Source organism: Puma concolor, chromosome D3 (genome assembly GCF_028749965.1).
Source record: "Puma concolor isolate L17-30 chromosome D3, mPumCon1.1.hap2, whole genome shotgun sequence".
NCBI classification, from domain to species: domain Eukaryota; kingdom Metazoa; phylum Chordata; class Mammalia; order Carnivora; family Felidae; genus Puma; species Puma concolor.
Genome location: NC_141678.1, coordinates 72,988,894 through 73,007,012, shown reverse-complemented (window position 1 = coordinate 73,007,012; position 18,119 = coordinate 72,988,894). Strand labels below are relative to the sequence as shown.

Sequence of the window (18,119 nt, the reverse complement as noted above, 5' to 3'; positions counted from 1 at the left end):
GTAACCAACATTTCCTAAATCAGAAAGAATGTGTTGTTTTCCTGTTTGGCTTTAACTTCATAGATGACTATTAAAGATATTTTTGTCTTATTGGAAAAATATTTTCACAATGTTTTCATCTTCCCCAAGATCAGTAACATACACTAATCACCCACAGCCTTGAGTATTATTTGGGTCTCCAAACTATACTTTTGATCAGATGGTAAAGTCTTTCTTTCCAGATTATTCTGTGACTGTTTCCCTAAATATGTGTGTCATAAGTCAGTTCAATAAACACTTTCCAGGCAACTCTAACATGATAGAGAATGGGAGGTGGGGATGAAGAGTGTCAATCAGACCAGTCTTCTGCCATCAAGGAGTTTACAACCTGGCCCAGAATATGGGAATATAAATAGAAAACTATAAGAAATGCAGAACAGGGCAAGGGATAAGTTGGGTGTGATGGACATGCAGAAGAACCAAAGCCTAGAAAGGTGGGAATATCTTCTTGGAAGAAAAGCAGAATTGCAATGGGAGTCTTAAAAGATCAGGACCTACCATGGAAGTTTTTTGTGTGTCTTCTGTCCATGAAATACAGCCAGACCAACACTAAACCATCCTGCACACCTAGAAAACTGATCTGAGGATTAACATAACAATCTGCACAACCTGAACCACAGAATTCAGCAGGTATGTGGCACAGAGAGGTGAACTTAGGGAGTGAGAAGCCGTGACGGGCAGGGAGGTGTTTTTGCATGTAGAGAGAGGACGGAGATGGCGGGGAGAATATGGGAAAAGCACCCCTCCCCAGAAGCAGCTGGGGAGAAGGTGGAAAATTGGAAACAGCTGCAGGGACTGAACTAAAAAGGGAGAAAGGAGAAAGAAGAGGGTTTAAATTCCATTAAGACTATAAACAGGGGGAGTGCAGAGTTTGCAACTCCACAACTCGATACCTGGTGGTGCTCTGGTGGGAAGGGCAAATCCCCAGGAGCAGAGTGGGGTCCAGCAGATTCTCGGGCCACACAGGGAGAGGTGGTTCCACTGCTGGAAGGACATTTGGTAGAGGCTGTGAGGCAGCCTGGGCCAAGCAGACCCCAGAGAATGGCCACATTCACTGGTGCTGGAACAAGGTCCTTGAGGGTGAAGCCTGGTGCCAGATGTGTGTTGTGATTTTCCATAATCCCTGAAATGCTGCTGCTACACTATCACGAACTTTTTCAGGTGCGGGCTGGCACCTGGCTGCAGTCTCTGGGCATCGGCAGCAGCACAGTGACATGAACTTGCCTGGGTGCGGCCAGCATTCGACCATTGCTTGGTGAGACCCTCCACAGAGGGGTGGAATGGGTCAAAGCCGCAGTCCTTCAGAAGTAAGGAGTCAGGGAAAACAGCTACATGTGAGACAAAGCTCAGGACAGGGGTACTACCTGGGACTCGGTCGCAGACAGTGTGGAAGTGGGGAATGGATGAAGGCTGAAGACAAAGGATGGGTGCACGATTGCTGATCAGGGAGAACAGAGTTCGGATACTAGAGACTGTGTAGCTGGGTGATGCCATTTTCACTGCTCCGGTGTATGTGCATAGGCACCTACAAATGCCACAACAATACACCCCAGTAGGCTAGCAGCGCCATCTAGTGGAGAACAGAGCCATTACACTAAGCCCCGCCGAACTGGGCAAACCTCGCTCTTCTAGAACAGAAGTCTCACCGCCTGCTTTGTCTATGGACTATAAAGCACTTCATAGTCTTACTTCTATGGGAAAACTGAAATAATTTCAATTGTATTTCAGTCTGTTAGCAGTTCCAAATATCCAATTTTCTTTTTCTTTTTACTTTTTAATTTCTTTTTCTTGAGTACAGAAAGAGAAAAAATAATTTTTATTTTCAATTTTTATTAAAATATTTTTAATTTTTTACTATATTTTCTACTTTTGTGTGAATTTTGTCAAATTCTATTTTGCTTCCATCATTTTATTTTAGTCTACTTCAGTGTATTCATTTTTTCAAATTTTCAAATGATTTATTTTTTTTTCTTTTCATTTCTTTTCTTTTTCTTGAATATAGAAAGAGAACAAATTCATTTTTATTATTAATTTTTATTAAAATACTTTTCTTTAATTTTTTCTACTATATTTTTTACTTTTGTGTAAATTTTTTTCAAATTATAGTTTACTTTCATCATTTCATTTTAGTCTACTTCAGTGTATTCATTTTTTCAAATTTTCAAATGATTTTCTTTTTTTTTCTTCTTTCCCCTTTTTTCTCTAATCTGTCAAGCCACTTTCAACACCCAGACCAAAACACACCTAGGATCTAGCATCATTTATTCAATTTTGTGTGTGTGTGTGTTTAATTTTTTAATTTTAACATTTTTTAAATTTTAATTGTTTTTAATTTTAATTGTTTTTAATTTTAATTATTTATACCTCATTAATTCCTTTTATCCCTTCAAAATAATAAAACAAAGGGATTCACCCCCCAAAAAAGAGCAGGAAGAAATGACAGCCAGGGACTTAACCAATACAGATACAAGCAAGATGTCTGAACCAGAATTTAGAATCACAATAATAAGAATACTAGCTGGAGTTGAAAATAGATTAGAATTGCTTTATGTGGAGATAAAAGAAGTAAAAACTAGTCATAATGAAATAAAAAATACTATAACTGAGCTGCAATCATGAATGGATGCCGCAGCAGCAAGGATGGATGAGGCAGAACATAGAATCACCAATATAGAGGGCAAACTTATGGAGAACAATGAAGCAGAAAAAAAAGAGGGAGATTAAGGCAAAAGAGCATGATCTAAAAATTAGAGAAATCAGTGACTCATTAAAAAAGGAACAACATCAGAATCATAGGGTCCCAGAAGAGGAAGAGAGAGACATAGGTGTAGAAGGGTTATGTGAGCAAATCATAGTGGAAAAGTTTCCTAAGCTGGGGAAAGACACAGCCATCAAAATCCAAGAAGCACAGAGGACTCCTGTTAGATTCAACAAAAACCGACCATCAACAAGGAGCATCATAGTCAAATTCACAAAATACTCAGGCAAGGAGAGAATCATGAAAGCAGCAAGGGAAAGAAAAGTCCCTAACCTACAAGGGAAGACAAATCAGGTTTGTAGCAGACCTATCCACAGAAACTTGGCAGGGCAGAAAGGAGTGGCAGGAGATATTCAGTGTTGAATCAGAAATATATGCAGGCAAGAATTCTCTACCCAGCAAGGCTGTCATTCAAAATAGAAGGAGAGATAAAAAGTTTCCCAGACAAACAAAAATTAAAGGAGTTTGTGACCACTAAACCAGCCCTGAAAGAAATTTTAAGGTGGACTCTCTAAGGGGAGAAAAGATGAAAATATAAATAAATAAATAAATAAATAAATAAATAAATAAATACCAAAAGTAACAAAGATTAGAAAGGACCAGAGAACACCACTAAATACTCCAACTCTACAAGCAACATAATGGCAGTAAATTCATATCTTTCAGTACTCACTCTAAACATCAATGGACTCAATGCTCCAATCAAAAGACATAGGGTAACAGAATGGATAAGAAAACAACATCCATCTATATGCTGTTTACAAGAGACCCACTTTAGAGGTAAAGACTCCTTCAGATTGAAAGTAAGGGGATGGAAAACCATCTATCATGCTAATGGTCAACAGAAGAAAGCCGGAGTAGCCACACTTATATCAGACAATCTAGACTTTAAAACAAAGACTGTATCAAGAGATGCAAAAGGGCATTATTCCAAAATTAAGGGGTCTATCCACCAAGAAGATCTAACAACTGTAAACATTTATGTGCCAAATGTGGAAGCACCCAAATATATAAATCAATTAATCAGAAACATTAAGAAACTCATCGATAGTAATACCATAATACTAGGAGACTTCAACACCCCACTCATAGCAACGGACAGATAATCTGATAAGAAAATCAACAAGGAAACAATGGCTTTGAATGACACACTGGACCAGATGGACTTAACAGTATATTCAGAACATTTCATCCTAAAGCAGTGGAATATAGATTCTTCTCCAGTGCACATGGAACATTCTCCAGAATAGACCACATACTGGGACACAAATCAGCCCTCAGAAAGTACAAAAAGATCGAGATCATACCATGCATATTTTCGAGACCACAATGCTATGAAACTCAAAATCAACCACAAGAAAAAATTTGGAAAGGTAACAAATACTTGGAGACTGAAGAACATCCTACTAAAGAATGAATGGGCTAACTAAGAAGTTAAAGAGGAAATTAAAAGTATATAGAAGCCAATGAAAATGATAATACCACAACCCAAAACCTCTGGGACGCAGCAAAGGTGGTCATAAGAGGAAAGTATACAGCAATCCAGGCCTTCCTTAGGAAGGAAGAAAGATCTCAGATACAAAACCTAACCTTATGCCTTAAAGAGTTGGAAAAAGAACAGCAAATAAAACCCAAAAACAGCATAAGACAGGAAATAATAAAGATTAGAGTAGAAATTAATGCTATCGAAACCAAAAAAAAAAAAAAACAAACAAAAACAAAAACAGTAGAACAGATTAATTAAACCAGAAGTTGGTTCTTCGAAAGAATTAACAAAATTGATAAACAACCAGCCAGTTTGATCAAAAAGAAAAAGGAAAGGACCCAAATAAATAAAACCAAGAAGGAAAGAGGAGAGATCACAACCAACACAGCAGAAATAAAAACAATAATAAGAGGATATTATGAGCAATTATATGCCAATAAAATGGGCATTCTAGAAGAAATGGACAAATTCCTAGAAACATATACACTACCAAAACTGGAACAGGAAGAAATAAAGAATTTGAACAGACCCATAACCAGTAAGGAAATCGAATTAGTAATAAAAAATCTCCCAAAAAACAAGAGTCCAGGGCCAGATGGCTTTCCAGGGGAATTCTACCAAACATTTAAGGAAGAGTTAGCACCTATTCTCTTGAAGCTGTTCCAAAAAATAGAAATGAAAGGAAAACTTCTGAACTCTTTCTATGAAGCCAGCATTACCTTGATTCCAAAACCAGACAGAGACCCTACTAAAAAGGAGAACTATAGACCAATTTCCCCAATGAACATGGATGCAAAAACCCTCAACAAGATATTAGCCCACCAGATCCAAGAATACATTAAAAAAATTATTCACCACAACCAAGTGGGATTTATACCTGGTACACAGGGCTGGTTTAATATCTGCAAAACAATTAACGTGACTCATCACATCAATAAAAGAAAGGATAAGAATCATATGATACTCTCAATAGATGCAGAGAAAGCATTTGACAACATATAGCATCCTTTCTTGATAAAAACCCTCAAGAAAGTAGAGATAGAAGGATCATACCTCGAGATCATAAAAGCCATATATGAACAACCCAAAGCTAATCTCATCCTCTTTGGAGAAAAAATGAGAGCTTTCCCCCTAAGGTCAGAAACAAGACAGGGACGTCCACTCTCACCACTGTTATTCAACATTGTATTGGAAGTCTTAGCCTCTGCAATCAGACAGCACAAAGAAATAAAAGGCATCCGAATTGTCCAGGAGGAGGTCAAACTTTCACTCTCCACAGATGACATGATACTCTATATGGAAAACCCTAAAGATTCCACCAAAAAACTCCTAGAACTGATTCATGAATTCAGCAAAGTTGCAGGATATAAAATCAACGCACAAAAATTGGTTGCATTCCTATACACCAACAATGAAGCAACAGAAAGAGAAATCAAGGAATTAATCCCATTTATAGTTGCACCAAAAACCATAAAATACCTAGGAAAAAATCTAACCAAAGAGGTGGAAAAATCTATACACTGAAAACTATTGAAAGCTTCTGAAAGAAATTGAAGAAGACACACACAAAACAATGGGAAAAGATTCCATGCTCGTGGATAGGAAGAACAAATATTGTTAAAATGTCAATACTACCCAAAGCAATCTACATATTCAATGCAATCCCTATCAAAATAACACCAGCATTCTTCACAGACCTTGAACAAATAATCCTAAAATTTGTATGGAACCAGAAAAGACCCCGAATAGCCAAAGCAATCTTGAAAAAGAAAACCAAAGCAGGAGGCATCACAATCCTGGACTTCAAACTATACTACAAAGCTGTAATCATCAAGACAGTATGGTACTGGCACAAGAACAGACATTCAGATCAATGGAATGGAATACAAACCCCAAAATGGACCTACAAACGTATGGCCAACTAATCTTTGACAAAGCAGGAAAGTATATCCAATGGAATAAAGACAGTCTCTTCAGCAAGTGGTGCTGGGAAAACTGGACAGCGACATGCAGAAGAATGAAGCTGGACCACTTTCTTACACCATACACAGAAATAAACTCAAAATGGATGAAAGACCTAAATGTAAGACAGGAAGCCATCAAAACCCTGGAGGAGAAAGCAGGCAAAACCTCTTTGATCTTGGCTGCAACAACTTCTTACTCAACACATCTCTGGAGGCAAGGGAAACAAAAGCAAAAATGAACTACTAGGACCTCATCAAAATAAAAAGCTTCTGCACAGCAAAGGAAACAATCAGCAAAACTAAAAGGCAACCGACAATGGGAGAAAATATTTGCAAATGATATAGCAGATAAAGGGTTAGTATTCAAAATCTGTAAAGAACTTATCAAACTCAACACCCACAAAACAGATAATCCAGTGAAGAAATGGGCAAAAGACATGAATAGACACTTCTCCAAAGAAGACATCTAGATGGCAAACTGACACATGTAAAAATGCTCAACATCACTCATCATCAGGGAAATACAAATCAAAACCACCATGAGACACGACCTTACACCTGTCAGAATGGCTAACATGAACAACTCAGGCAATGACAGATGTTGGCGAGGATGCAGAGAAAGAGGATCTCTTTTGCATTGTTGGTGGGAATGCAAGCTGGTGCAGCCACTCTGGAAAACAGTATGGAAGTTCCTCAAAAAACTAAAAATAGAACTACCCTAAGACCCAGCAATTGCACTACTAGGTATTTATCCAAGGGATACAGGTGTGCTGTTTTGAAGGGGTACATGCACCCCAATGTTTATAGCAGTGCTATCAAGAATAGCCAAAGTATGGAAAGAACTCAAATGTCCACTGACGGATGAATGGATAAAGAAGATGTGGTATATATATACAATGGAGTATTACTCGACAATCAAAAAGAACGAAATGTTGCCATTTGCAACTATGTGGATGGAACTGGAGGGTATTAGGCTAAGTGAAATTAGTCAGAGAAAGACAAATATCATATGACTTCAATCATATGAGGACTTTAAGAGACAAAACAGATGAACATAAGCAAAGGGAAACAAAAATAATATAAAAACAGAGAGGGGGACAAAGCATAAGAGATTCATAAATATGGAGAACAAACAGAAGGTTACTGGAGGAGGTGTGGGGGGGGATGGGCTAAATGGGTAAGGGGTATTAAGGAATCTACTCCTGAAATCATTGTTGCACTATATGCTAACTAATTTGGATGTAAATTTAAAAATAAAATTTAAAAAATCTTTCATTGGACAATAACTATCAAGTATGAAAAGATACCTAATAAACCTAAATTCCTTTGCTAAAAAAAAAAAAAGAAAAAGGATGAGGACCTGACTCGCTAGAGAAAGGAGAAAGTCTTGCTAAAGGTAAGAGGATGGTACCAGTTAGCAAACAGAGTTGGAAAAATTCACCTTTCCCAGAGTGATTTGTGCATTTTTGCTAATTGGCTGTGGCATATGTGGAGGGATGTACTAGTTGTGAAGCTAGAAAAGGGCGGTTGGTGTCAGGCAGTCAGAGTCTGGATGTCAAAGAATTGACTTTATTTCATAAGCATCAGTGAGCCATCTGAGTTTTGGGAAGAGAATTGAGGAGGCAGAGTCCAGGACTAACAGAAGTGGGCAAAAAATAAAGCCAGGAGCCTGGTATTTGGCTAATGTCTATAGCAAAGAAGGACATTCAGCAATGAAGTGAGTCTTACAAGAAGAACTTGTTTAAGAAATCGTTTTGAGGGCTTGTTAACAAACATGTCTATCTTTTGGGTCTGAGAAACTTAGAGTTATGCCATGAATGATATCAATTCGTAAGAGTACTGAGTATGTGTTTTCTTTTGGAGTTACCTACTGAAACATAAAAGCTCTTGAGAGGTTGATTTAGGCAGCTACTTGACTGCTTGCTGGGAACATGAGAAGCACCTCAACACTTTATCAAAAGCTCACTACTCATTTCTCACCCCTACTTTTACACCAGAATCATAATTTCTAGAATTGTAAAATTTGGACCTGAGAAAAGCACAGGTGAGAATAGCTCTTTCAAGAGGGTGTAGCAAGCAATTGAATAATAAAGTAGTCGAGACTACACACAATAATAAGGTAAAAAGAGGTTATAATTTTCAATTAAATAGCTCCCATCAAAAGGTGCTAAAGGCTTCAATTTTTTAAACGGCACCCTGGCTGCTGTAATCCAAACCCTGCAAAGTCTGGATTACATTAACTAAATTCCAAGCTTGACTAGACTGCCTTGAAAACCCTATTTCCTTGAAATTGGAAACAACTAATGTTCTGTTTATTCATGATATTAAACCTACTGAGGTGTAAAATGGCAGGTGTAGTGTTAAGTACTTTGTCTGAATACCCTACTGAGGAAAGACAAAGAACTTTCAACTAGGTGAATGTATGGTGATGCCATTTAGGCTTCACTTTTTGGATAACAGAGTAGGAACCAATTAACTCACTGCATTTCCAGAAATTATACAGTGGCTAAGAGCAGAGACTCTAGATTTAGTTAACCTGGGTATATATCTTAGCCTAACCACTTACCTACTGTGAGTGTTTTATGGCAAGTTTTAGCATCTCGGTGTCTCATTTTCTACATCTGGAATGTTATGAGGATAAAATATGATAGTACATGGACAGTGCACAGATACCTACTGGTATCAATCATTCTTCTAAATGTGAATTTAGAAGAATGTGAAGTGCTACACTGTGTGAATATGCTATGCTTGGGTATTTTATCCCAATACCAATCTTAAAGTTCAATCATCTGAAATCATGGAAGAAAATAAAAGATAACTTGGGCTAAAGTCATCATTTCGCAGGTGAGGATGCTGAGAGATGTCAGTCACATGCCCAAAGTCACACAGGAGGTCACAGTGGCAAGATGGTACTAGAATTTGAGGTATCTGATCCCATTCTTGGAGCACACACTAAGTGCTGATGGGAAAGCCAGAGCTTTACCTGCCATTACCACAATTCAGAGGAGAATAATTCTCCCTCCTGGTGGGAGGACAGTACTCAGCACCTGGATCTATAAACTGGCCTATGAATTTCCGCCTCCTTTGTAGATGTGGTGTTTTAGATCACCTCTCTGCAGGCTACAGAGAGTGAAAAGACACTTGAGAGTGCTCAAAGCAAGCATTTTCTTCCTGATTCATCTCAGCAATGACACAGATCATTTCATGAAGAGTCCTATTCTCTTTAATGTACTGTGACATGGCCCTAGCACCTCAAAATGCCCCAATGGGCAGACAGGGAAACACACATGACATTGTAAACATTTGTAGTTATGCTAAGAATGATCACTTTTTACACATAGACACCTCAAGGTGGAGAACAATATTTGGGGGTTAAACAAATATAAGGATGTAAAAACAACCCTTTAAGATTAGAAGTTTGATCTGATAATCACTTCTGAGAATTGGTCATATTTTATAGTTACAGCTACCCTCCACTGCAACCCCAAGCAGAGGCTTTTATAAATGTTTCCAGGAGAAGCTCTAAATGGTTTAAGCTCATTATAGAAAATCAAAGAGCCAAATTTTTCATACACAGAGCAATAGCCTATAGTGGACAGGCTACACTCTGGGAGACAGAGAGAAATGTGTTGGGGTCCAATACTGCCCACAACTGCCTTCTGCCTCCTCCTCTGAAAAACTGGGGAGATAATCTGTGGGAATGGAAGAACAGCTTTCTTTTTGAAAGTGGATGCTGTGAAGTTCATTGTGCCCCCCACCCCAGTGCCCCAGATTCATATGCTGAATTCCTAACATCCAACGTTAACCTTTATGGAAGCAACTAAGGCTAAATGAGGTCACAAGGGTAGGGTGTTGTTGTTCTGTTGGGAAGAGACAGAAGAGAGCTGGCCCTCCTTCTGCCCTGAGAGGACATGGCAAGCAGGCACCTGTCTGCAAGCCAGGAAGAGAGCTCTCACCAGAAACCAAACTGCCGGACCTTGATCTGGGACTTCCAACCTCCAGAACTGTGTGAAACAGATTTGTGTTGTTTAATCCACACAGTCTGTTGCATTTGGTATTAGCAGCCTGAGCTGACTAAGACGGTGGAATTAGTACCATCCCTGTGTTTCCTGAGATGAAGGACTGTCAGTATCACATAGTTAGTGCTGTGACATCCCACTAACAAGATGACCCCAGACTGAAAGCTGCTTTATGCTGTGTTCTTTGTGGACTATTTACGGAGATGGGGAAAGGGAGGCTGATATTAGCGAGATATCCATACACAAACTTTAGATACAGCAACCTTATTGACATATGTTGAACACATGGTGTGGGGTTGTGAATATATACATATGCAGGATGAACATACTCTGTGGTTAAGAACAGGGTTTGAATCATGGCCTTGCTACTTACTAGCTGTGTGTCTATGGGCGAGCACTTAGCTCTGAGCTTCAGCTTCTTCTTGCTAAAGTGGGAACAACAGTTGTATCTCACAGTATTGCAGGGAGGGTTAAATGAAAATTCTCAGAACAGTGACTGGTGGTAGAGCTTCACGAGAGTTCGTTTTACCCTCACAATGGTCCACATACACACAAACACATTCACAGGGTTCTTACAAAAATATGAAATATAAAAAAAGGAAAAAATAAATCACAGCATTTCTATGCCCTCTGCACTCACTTCACATAGCCCATAGAATTTCCCTATCCTACCTGACCTTCCTAAATATTAAACTCTGTGGTTAATCTGTAAAATCTCATGATTACCTTCACACTTATTGGCCACTTGTGCTTGGAAGAGACTAGAGGAAAAAATTAGGATGTGTAATAAGAGATAAGGGGCTGCAAAAATGGGGAATTACAGAGTAGGCTTAGACTAGAGGGATAAGAAAATGCTAGATATAATCATTTTATAACTACACGAGCTAAAAAAAAGAGTTCCATGTAAATTGTAAATTGAAATTTCATTTTCAAACTACTGCTATTACTCAGAAGAAAATATTTTCCTCAAATCACAGCTGATTCAAATAAATAACTGAATTTTTGTTTTCACATTTATGCACTGCAAGGCATACATTAGACTCCAAGAAAAAGTAACTGTGACAGAAGTCTGCAAAGATACTTCATTAAACTAAATCAAAACTTTTCTTACTCTCTCTCCCATAAGTCAAATTTGACCCCATGCTTTTCCATTTAGGATTCATGTTTGTAAGGTTAACTCTGACCCAAGGTGTTGAATTTCCTCTCAACAGAAATTCAGCTCCTGCCATAGATGTTACTGTGGCATCACTTCACCATGGGAAGGAACAAGTGGGTCTGACAGTGGGCACAATAAAACATATTAAACTGATGTGCTTTGTGCTGAGAGTGGGAACATTCAGAACAGCTTTCTCCTCTTACTTTCATCAATCTTTGAAGAATCTTCAACCTTGGTTATTTTTCTTCTATGTAGTCATGGACTCAGAAGACTAATTTTGTTTACAAAGAAATTTTGATGGCCGGTAAATTTCATATGCTTTCTTTGTAAGAATTTAAAGATCTTATTTATAACCACTAAATTAAATCTGTCAGTTCCTCTCAATTTTACAAGTGATTTGAGTTTGATGTAAAATTTAGAACCTATCAGTCTGAACAACTCTATACCAGCTGTGATTGAATAAGGCATCAAGTAGCATAATATGTGGCAGAATCTTTCTAAGTAGCATTAGATGAAGAAAAAGAACAATTGCCCAAATATGTTAATAGACTCAACCACTGGCAATAATTCTTGGGAATTCCTTTTTCCCCCTGATAATGGATTTGATTTCATTATTGATATGACAATCTGAGAAAAATCCATGGAAAGTATGTAGTCAGAGACACTGGGGAATCATTTATTCTGTTTTCTTTTATAAAAGGACCAGTTTACAAAATATTTTTTGGTAGCTTAAAATAATATTAAACAGGGGCGCCTGGGTGGCTCAGTTGGTTAAGCATCCGACTTCGGCTCAGGTCATGATCTTGCGATCCGTGAGCTCAAGCCCCACATCAGGCTCTGTGCTGATAGCACAGAGCCTGGAGTCTGTTTCAGATTCTGTGTCTCCCCCTCTCTCTGACCCTCCCCCATTCATGCTATGTCTCTCTCTGTCTCAAAAACAAATAAACGTTAAAAAATTTTTTTAAATAATATTAAACAAAGCAGTTAAGTGAAAAATAACAGCAAAATCCATTTATTAGAAAACTTAGGCATGTCATCACCTAAGTTTCTAACAATGTAAGATTTCATCTGGTTCACTTACTTAAAAATTTTTTGGAGGGCGCCTGGGTGGCTCAGCCGGTTAAGCGTCCAACTTCGGCTTAGGTCATATCTCATGGCTAGGCTCGTGAGTTTGAGCACCGCATCAGGCTCTGTGCTGACAGCTCAGAGCCTGAAGCCTGCTTTGGATTCTGTATCTCCCTCTCTCTCTGCTCCTCCCCCACTTGTTCTCTCTCTCTCTCTCAAATATAAACATTAAAATTTTTTTTTTAAATTTTGGGGTGTTTTCTGTCTATTTTTCTAAATATAATTTTAAAAATTAGGAATTATCTGCCTATTTATTTTATAAAACCGCTTCTGCTAATCAATTATTCTAGCTTTGGATCTGGCCAGCACTAATATTTAATTTACCTGAGTAAATGTATGCTAACTGATCAGTGTTCATCATTAGTAGTTTACAAATATTACCATTTAGTAGATATTGATCTTTCAAAAATATTTTAAGTGGAAATAAGCAGAAGTAAGTTTAGGTGATTAATGGAAATGTTAACTCTGGGTAGACATTTTTATATATTGCTTCATTTTTATTACTCTATGTGTGTAATGTCCAGAGCCATGTTCTCTCTGAAGAAGAAGAGAGATCCTCTTCTTCATGTTCTCTCTGAAGCAGAGGCATGGTGGGAAGACTCAGAAGAGAGAAACCTGAAGACCGAATCATGAAATAAAATACTACTATGTGGAAAATCTTATGTTAGTGTTAACATTCAGATGCTCAATACGCAAACATTAAAAAGCATTCTTGTCGAAAGAATGTTTTCCTCCAATCTTACGAGATGGTGCCTTCTGAGACATGATGCCTGCAAGCAGGTTCTGCTGACAGTAGACATCCAAAGCAAGACACAGAATATACAAACTGTAGACTCTAAGCCAGCAAATACTAACATCACTGACAACCAGTTGCAAAAACTTCTAAACTCCCCCTTTCTTTAAAGAATATAACATGCTAAAGAAAATACAACACATAAACTATTCTTGTTCTCCTCTAGAATTCTACTAATTACCTTTGGGGTAAAAACAATGGAAACCTAATTTATCAGTCTGAAAATCATGGTAATAGCAAATTCATATCTACCTGGGAATTGATGGATAACTCTTATTTATCTCCATTTTCCTTTGTGTAAAAACCATGCCTGTTTCTCTACATGAATCAGCTTTTAGCAAAAGAATGGAAGGAGAATAAAATACTCTGAATCACACCAGCATCTGATTCATGGAATGAAAGCTTTCTGACTTCAAAAAGAACAATAGTAATGCTCTAAGAAAGTTGTCCTAACTTTGTTTTTATTTATTAAATGAAGCTTACCGTAGAGAAAAAGCTCACATGATTTATGGTTTTTCTCTGTAGAGCTACAGAACTTTAATCCATAGCTCATGAAAGGGTGTAAGAGCAGCTTGAAAATTATGCTGAGCTTAATTATACTTAATGTGAATTATTCAGAAGTGCAGACAGAGACTAAAAATTTATTTCATACAAAGAAGCTTGACATTTTAATTGGTCCTTCAGAATAGAGACAAAACAATTTCCTCTCAAGAAAATTTACATCTTCCCCAACAGACCTGCAGCTTCAGCCAAACAGAACTTCATTAACAAGATTAATTATCACGCCAGTGTCTGCTTCATCAGGTGTATGGCCCAGGTGATAAAAGGAATACAAAATAATGACTGACATTCCTAACAGATAGAATTGATTCAAGGAGAGAAAGGATGACAGATTGAGCCACCATACCTTGGTCATTAGCCATTTTGTCAGGGTGTTCTACTGCGGGGGAGAAAGAAATATTATTAGACATTGACACTTCCTAGCAAGAAAGCTGACACTTCAAATCAACAGTTTTGTTAGCAAGTTTTCGTATCAAGGCCAAAGCCCTGTTGAAATAAAGTTGATAAGGAACCATGGTTGATGTGATTATTTCTATTAAATAGTAGAGGAAAAAAAATGAAAACACTGGTTTTGCTAGGCGTGTTCTTAAAAATATGTGATTTGTTTTATTCCTCTACACCTCAAGAATGATCATCATGTGAGCTTAATTAATATACAATACATACAAAAAATGCATGCAATTACCAAATACTTATCACCCGTATGTTTTAAATAAGCTAAAGAAGCTATTTTTTGTCTTCAATTTTTTTTCAACAAGAGAACTTAACTAATTTCCACATGGATGGAGTAAAATAATAGAATGTAATAAATATGTTTTAATCTAAATGATTTGATAAGTTTTTAGACCTTGTGGAGAAAACTCCTACTGCTCACAACTTCTGGCACATTATGAATACCGTTCTTGAAAATGATTTTTTTTCAATTTAAAAATATCCCTAAATTTTTTAAGGTGGCTTCTTTTCTATTAATAAACGATAACTGTGTAGGAGGTAAGTCCATGGTATCATTACTTTAATAAAATTGTGATGTGACATTTTGACCAATGTCGATCATTGTCAGTCTCCATCAATTAGGATTATTTCCCCTATCCTGGAGTTTCTTTGAGCTTCCAGTCTTCTGGGTTTATTGAGCTCAACTGTACTAAAACTTGACATGTAGGCTACTACCCTTGTGTTTGCTTCTTTATATGTCTCAGTTAAACTCACACAGAGAGAAATACGATAGTGTTCCTAGGGCAGCAACCTATAACCCAAGCACCCTAGTTCTCTCATTCTGGGTAGCTAGCAGTCTCCAGCAATTCCATCATCGTTGCTTGAAAAATAACTTAAAGCAAATATCTTAGAAGTGGTGGCCCTTCCTTTCCTGACTGAAGGTACACAAATCATTGACCAAAAGAATATATAGAATGGAAATACTTAAAAGCCCCTTTCAGATGAATAGGGTTTATGAACGTCACATCATAGAAGGACAAATTCCTAAACTTAGTTACAAATTTCTATCACTTTTAAAATAATTTCCTTTCTTTTATTTAAAATTAATATATAGACAAATTCTATGAAAAAAGGATAGACCGAGAAACGTATCTTAATCTGCAGTAGACTTTGAACGCTGAATGACTCTTTGGAAAATGGTATACACACAAGAGTACTTACTATATTAAGATTCTACCAGCTTTAAATAAATTTTATAAATGTCATTGTAGCTCCTCAAGATTTAACAAACATTTTTTTTTAATTCACCAGGTTGTCTAACCTAATCTTTCCTAGTCTAATCATCACAACTTAATTTTTTTCTTAATTTTCTCTCCCATTTCCCATTAAAGACTAATAACCTCTAAGGATACATTTTATTATAGTATTAGGAGACTGTTGATGAAAAGTGCTTTCGATAGGCAACTGCATTATCTAGTTTATAGAGAGGGATAGGATTTTTACCGAGATCCTAATGTAGTTTTTGAGACACAACACTATGTTGTAGGAAGTGCCACACCAGGTCTCTGGTAAGAATGAGGAGGGAATATGTCAGGATCATATGTGACCGTGCAATCCAGAAAGGGTGAAAGTTTGGCATCCAGAACAGGACACACTTGAGACACTACCCTAGTCAGCATGTCATATTTAGGGGACATATGTTTGGGATAACATCAATAAAAGGGAAAAAAAACAATTTCATCCCATTTTCTTCATTTCTCCCCTTTGTCTCACATATGTATTATCTAGTTTAAGGAAATTTTTATCAAGTGACAAGTAAATATATGTTATGGGCAACAATGTCATCCTATTCTTATCTTCTGGATTTGTTTTACTTTTAGTAATTTGGATTGGATATAACTTGAGAAATTTGAATGTCTCAAGAAAAATTATCAACTAGAGTATTTCCCAACAGTGATAAAATATATCCTAATAGTTACCTTTTATTAAAGACAAATAATGGCTTAAAAGTGTCATAATTTGTGTCTTGACTTTTTATTTGCCCCTGTCATTTGTCAAGAAAACCATGTATTTTGTCAAAAATAATTTGTAGACTAAAACTTTTTTGTATTCTGGTATGGAACTTTCAGTTCTATATCCTTAGGTGGGAAAGATGCTCACGTCAGTATGATGATTAGGGATGCCCAGAGAATAGACCATACTTTTGTGCTGTTTCATTGCCAAAGACTCTGCTTTTTTGTGTGTAGGTGACTCCACCTCTTCACAGAATCCCACTTTGGCCTGTTTTGGCAGAAGCATCCTGTCTTCCTATTTCTTGACAGGCCAACATGGAGAAGCTTAGTTTACTGGAGAGGACAACACATGTGATAGACAGAGATTGACATGCATCTTGTACCTCTTCCAAGGGTTTAACAGGGTATGGGTATCCTAATGGAGAGTATTTGGGGAAGCAAGGGGTATAACTGCAGAGTCCTATGTGGTTAGAGAATCAAGTTCAAGGTTCTTTTAATTAACATTCCAAAGAAACAGTCAGATGTACCACATACATGCATGTACACAAGGGTATTATAATTTAATCCTTTTTTAATTATAAATGCCATTTTCATTAACCAGTGATTACTGATTGAGTTTCCTATACCTCTCTTGCTGGTGGCTAAAACCAAAGACAAAACTCTAGTCTCTCATAGGAAATGCTACTGTCATTGCAAAGACTGTGTATGAAAGAATGAAGTTTGTAGACACCTGCCTGGGGCATGATTTGCAATGAAACACTTGCCTGTTACCCAGTAGACTACTGAGAGCTTTCTCAGCTTCAGGACAACATGTGAGCCTTTCTTGCTGTCAAACAAAGTTACATTCTGATGAACAGAGACCTTATGTTTTGAAGCAGCTTTGGAAACTAAAAATCTTAAATCAGAGAGCAGAAGCATGATTTGATGTCTTTAGGATAGATTTGGTTCATTGTGGCTTTAAATCTCTTATGAGTAATTTATTTGATGTAGAATATTTGTCATTGTAACATGTAGGATACATGCATGTACAATGTCAATTATTGATAAAGATAGGCAAGATCCATATTTCTAAATAATTTAGAATGCAATCAAGACACCTAAACCTTAGTTTACTATGTGACCAAGATTTGTTTTAAAATCGAATTGACTATTAATTGAGCATGACCTATCGAGGACAGACAATATTAAACATCCAAATCAAGATATTAGAAATAATGCTTGTGGACAATTATAACAAATTCCTGAATTTGTTCTCAGTTCTGAACATCATTTCATAGATGAGTTTAAGGCACTTAAGGTAAATGGTACCAAATGAGATACAGAGTTCATTAAATAATCTACAGGACGGTTATCAGTGTGGGTCTGTAAATCCTGTGATCACTCATCAGTCTGCTGTTTAATACACTTGGATGCCTTAAATCATCTTAAATCCTCCCTGAGATCTCTAGTTGGCACACGATGTGAGCATGAAATTAATTTGGCACTTGTCTATAGATAAAGACGAAGCATTTGTGAAACAGTATCTAGTTACATTTCATGCTCCCACAAAATGAAGAACCAGTTTCCTTTCAGTTGCTCATTTGGAGTGAAACCTGATTTAGACATGAAGTCCTAAAAACCCAGAGAGATGAAGATTAACTCATTTCCTCCTGCCTCCCTCCCTCCCCAACTTCTCCTCTGTCGCTAAGAACTGTCACTAAGGCTTAGTCTGAATGCTTGTCTGTGTATTCTTGGCAAACTTTCAGATTTAGCTGTTACCAAGTCCAGCTTTGAA

The 18,119-nt window shown here is 37.2% G+C and overlaps 1 protein-coding gene across 4 annotated transcripts in view; it reads right to left on the bottom strand.

Moving 5' to 3' along the window:
• DCC (DCC netrin 1 receptor) overlaps positions 1-18,119 on the bottom strand; it is a 1,162,490-nt gene that overhangs the window by 92,811 nt on the left and 1,051,560 nt on the right. For 3 of the 4 annotated variants that reach the window (XM_086683010.1, XM_086683012.1, XM_086683009.1), the window contains exon 21: positions 14,248-14,280. The exons of the other annotated variant lie outside the window; for it this stretch is intronic. In XM_086683010.1, coding sequence (XP_086539136.1) covers positions 14,248-14,280 — 33 coding nt within the window. The remainder of the gene's footprint in view (positions 1-14,247; positions 14,281-18,119) is intronic. 4 annotated transcript variants of the gene reach the window in all.